Source organism: Petaurus breviceps, unplaced genomic scaffold (genome assembly GCF_028583685.1).
Source record: "Petaurus breviceps papuanus isolate PSGF00001 unplaced genomic scaffold, PetGlider_PUasm1.0 174, whole genome shotgun sequence".
Classification (NCBI taxonomy): domain Eukaryota; kingdom Metazoa; phylum Chordata; class Mammalia; order Diprotodontia; family Petauridae; genus Petaurus; species Petaurus breviceps.
Window position 1 is genome coordinate 74,446,755 of NW_027185761.1, and position 3,789 is coordinate 74,450,543.

Consider the following 3,789-nt stretch of genomic DNA (forward strand, 5'->3'; position numbering starts at 1 on the left):
GATTCTTTTTCTGTCTGGCAAATTCAGCTTTTTAAGGCATTCTTCTCGTCATTGCCTCTTTGAGCCTCTTTTGCCATTTGAGTCAGTCTGTTTTTTAAAGTGTTATTTTCCTCAGTCAGGCTGTTGACTCTCATTTCATAATTTTCTTGCATTGTTCTCATTTCTCTTCCCAATTTTTCCTCCACTTCTCTTATCTGCTTCTTAAGGTCTTCTATGGCCTGTAACCAGCTTATATTTTCCTTTGAAGCTTTTGGTGCAGGAGTTCTGACTTCACTGTCTTCCTCCTGTTCCATGCTTTGCTCCTTTTTGTCCCAAAAATAGGAGTCTAATGTAGGAATCTTCTGTCTGTTTTGTTTCCTTTGCCTGGTCATGTCGCCCCTCAGTCAATTGACCCCTGGGCTTTTTGCCACAATAGGACTCTGCCACCAGACAGGGGAGCTTTCTCCCAAATTCTGGGGTTTCCTCAGCTGCTGGAGGTATTAGATGGGTGCCCTCTCTGAGACCTCCACATGCCCTGGCAAGCTGGACACACACCCTAGGACCTCCACCCTAGACTGCAATCCATATCCAAGCAGGTTAAAGCAAGAGTGATTACCCCTCAGACTGGTGCTTGGTCCCCATACATTCTGCAGGCCAGGAGCTGAAGCTGCCATGCAGTGCTGGCTGGCTGTGCCTGCGTCTCAGCGGCTTCTCACCCTGAGGTAGAAGCCAACACACTCCCGACTACTGGTCCCAAAGTCCAGACTGCACTGGCCTCTCACTTTGTCCTTCGCATCTGTGTGTTGATAAATCTGGAAACAGCCACAGCTGCTGCTGATCTGGAGTCCCTTGGCCAGCGGCTAGTCAGGCCTGCCCTGGGGCTAAAGCCTTGGCATGGGGCTGGGCTCAGCTCCCAGAGCACTGCGCTGGATTCCTGCCGGCCTGCCGGGTTGTCCTCAGCAGGAGGTTAGCTTCTCTGTGTCATTTTGTAGGTTCTGCAGCTCCAAAGTTTGTTCAGAGTCCCCTTTTTACGTGGATTGGAGAAGGTGGGAGCCGGAGCCTCTTAGAGGTTGTGCTTCTACTCCTCCATCTTGACTCCATCCCTCCCAGCCGACCTGTTCTGCTGGACTCGAACTCGGAGCCAGGAAGGAACTTCTCTAAAAAGAAAAAAGTTAGGCTGCTGTCCAGAAAGAGGCTTCTCACTGAAGGGGCAGGGAGGCTTCAAGACTTGTCCCCAGGCTATGGAGGGTGAAAGATAGACCCCAGGGCCAGATTAGACGATAGCTTCCAGTTTGGAGAACCTGTGTGTGCTTCTGCCTACAGGAAAAGTCATTCATTCAGGACTTAACACTTAGGAGCCCTGACCCTGGCACCATATACAGAGTCCTAAATGGCAGAGCCTTGGTGTGCTCTGTAAAAATAATCCCGGCACAAAGTGCATCAAGTAGGCAGGGGCCCATTTCTTTATTTTATATGTGCGTGTTTATAGATTTGCTTCAGATGTTTATTTAGTTATACATGGCACATATAAACATGTGTACTGTGCATTATGTATGCTTTCGATATATTTTTTATTATATTTAATTCTATGTTATATCTAAATATGTGTGTGCATTTATAGGCATTCAGATTTTTATCTGATTGTGCATGTTATGTGTAAATATGTGTGGCATGCCTGTGCATGTGGTTTGTATGTATTTTATATGTTGGTTTCATTTCATGTTATGTATAAGTATATGTGTGTGCAAGTATGTGTATGTGTAGAGATACATTTTACATTTTTATTTAGATGCTATGTACAGATTCATGCATGTGAGTATTTATAAATCCGTTTTATTTCTGTTTCTATATGCATGTATATATGTACGTATGTTTGTGTGCTCACACATAGAACCATATATATCTGCATATGTATGACTTCGTATGTGTGCACATATTTGCATGTCTATACACATGTAAACATATCTACATGCATGTGCATTGAGTGTATATCTGTATATATCTGTATATGTGTGTCCACACATACATAAACATCTGTACACATAGGTATTATGTGTGAACACATATATATTTATGTATTTGTGTCCATACAGCCACAAAATCTATATTTGTATGTATTGTATTGTGTGTATATGTATATATGGATGTATATTGCACTGTGTACATCTATGTCTCTCTATATTGAAGTTGGAGGTCTTGTATTCAAGTCCCACCCCTGACACTCACTAGCTGGGCAGCCCTGGCAATTTATATCTCCTCTCTGACCTAAGTTCCTTCCTAGGTCCAGATACAAGGTGTCTCTGCCTTAAGACACTATTGTCTGAGTCTGTGTGTGTAAAGTACTTTCACACCTAAAGTGTGACCACATTGGCCACTCTCCTTCCTGACATCTTTGGGTCCCTAGTCCTAGCATCTTCCAAGAGCTCCCTGGAGCATTTCTAGGCAGGGTTGCTGTTGCCCCTTTTCTCCAGACATTTCCTTGGGGGGGGTGTCAGCAGGCTGGTCTTGGGGTGCTAACACAAGCCACTCTTTCTTCTCCCTTGCGCACAGTACTGCATCTGGACAGACGGACTAAATGCCCTGCTGGGCAAGGACATGCTGAGTGACCTCACTCGCAATGACTTGGATACCCTGCTCAGCATGGAGATCAAGCTTCGCCTCCTTGATCTGGAGAACATTCAGATCCCCGATGCACCTCCCCCCATCCCCAAGGAGCCCAGCAACTATGACTTTGTCTATGACTGTAACTGAGGGCACCTCTGGCCCCCACCCTGCCCACCCCAGAGCCCCTGCTGAACTCAAAATACAGCTGCGATAACTGGAAACATGAGTGAGAACACACTTGGGGTCCCTTTGGGGTGATGGCCAGGACCCCCAAATCTTCTGCCTCTCACCTCCACCCAACACCTCCCCCCTGCACTTCCTCCCTCCCTTCCCCCACCCTCTGTGCCAATCAGCAATTGATCGATGAGTCGATCATTTTCAGAGACTACAATGCTATACTTACCTTCTCACTGCTGCAGCCCAAGTATGGGATAGAGCAAAGTCCCACCATCGCCACTAAGAACAGTGAAGGGACCGGCCTTGGGTTCGGGGGTCACAAGAGCTCATCTGTCTGCCAACTGCCCACCTTCCAGCCAAATGGTCCAGAGCACAGTGGCTGAGGAGTGGGCCTGGAAGCAGCAGCAGAGGGAGGGGAGCAACCACCACTTCCAAGAAGAAGAATGACCAGGGCCAGGACCCGGGGAGCTGAGGACTTTTTGTGACTCCAGTCTTCCCCAGTGTTCTGTCTTCCCGCCATCCCTCCCCCTTGCCTCCCCTTCCTCCTCTCTTTTCTCCCTTCCCACCTCAAAGACCAGAAGAAGGACCTCTATCCATCCCAGGGCTCCACCACCGTTTGGGCTCCCAAAGGACAAATGCTGGATTCATGCCCTTAGACTTCTGGCTGTCCCTGCTCCAGGCCTTCAGCTCTCGCAGTCTTCTTTCCAACCAGTTCTAGATTCCCCTTCTCCCTTTCCCCAGCTTTCTCCTAGTTTATTAACTCAAAGCACAAATTATGAAGCTTCTAGCTGTGATCTCTCCCTTCCTCCTCCTCCTCTTTTTCATCTCTTTTACCTTCCCTCCTTCTCTCTTCGCCACTCTCCCTGACTATCTTTCTTCTTCCTCCTCCTCCTCTTCCTTCTCCTCCTCCTCCTCCTCTTCTTCTTCTTCTTTTTCTTCTTCTTCCTCTTCTTCTTCCTCTCTCTCTCCCCACCTCTCCTCCCTCTCTCTCCATCTGTCCCTTTCTCCCCTCTCTCTGTCCCCCTCTTT

General features: G+C 47.6%; 1 protein-coding gene across 5 annotated transcripts in view; it reads left to right on the plus strand.

Annotated features, from left to right (window-relative positions):
* ELMO1 (engulfment and cell motility 1) overlaps positions 1-3,789 on the plus strand; it is a 391,469-nt gene that overhangs the window by 387,667 nt on the left and 13 nt on the right. For all 5 annotated transcript variants that reach the window (XM_069084405.1, XM_069084406.1, XM_069084407.1 and 2 more), the window contains one exon: positions 2,530-3,789. This exon ends at the window's right edge or, in 2 of these variants, runs on beyond it. In XM_069084405.1, the coding sequence (XP_068940506.1) occupies positions 2,530-2,730 (201 nt within the window). In that variant the 3' untranslated portion in view covers positions 2,731-3,789. The remainder of the gene's footprint in view (positions 1-2,529) is intronic.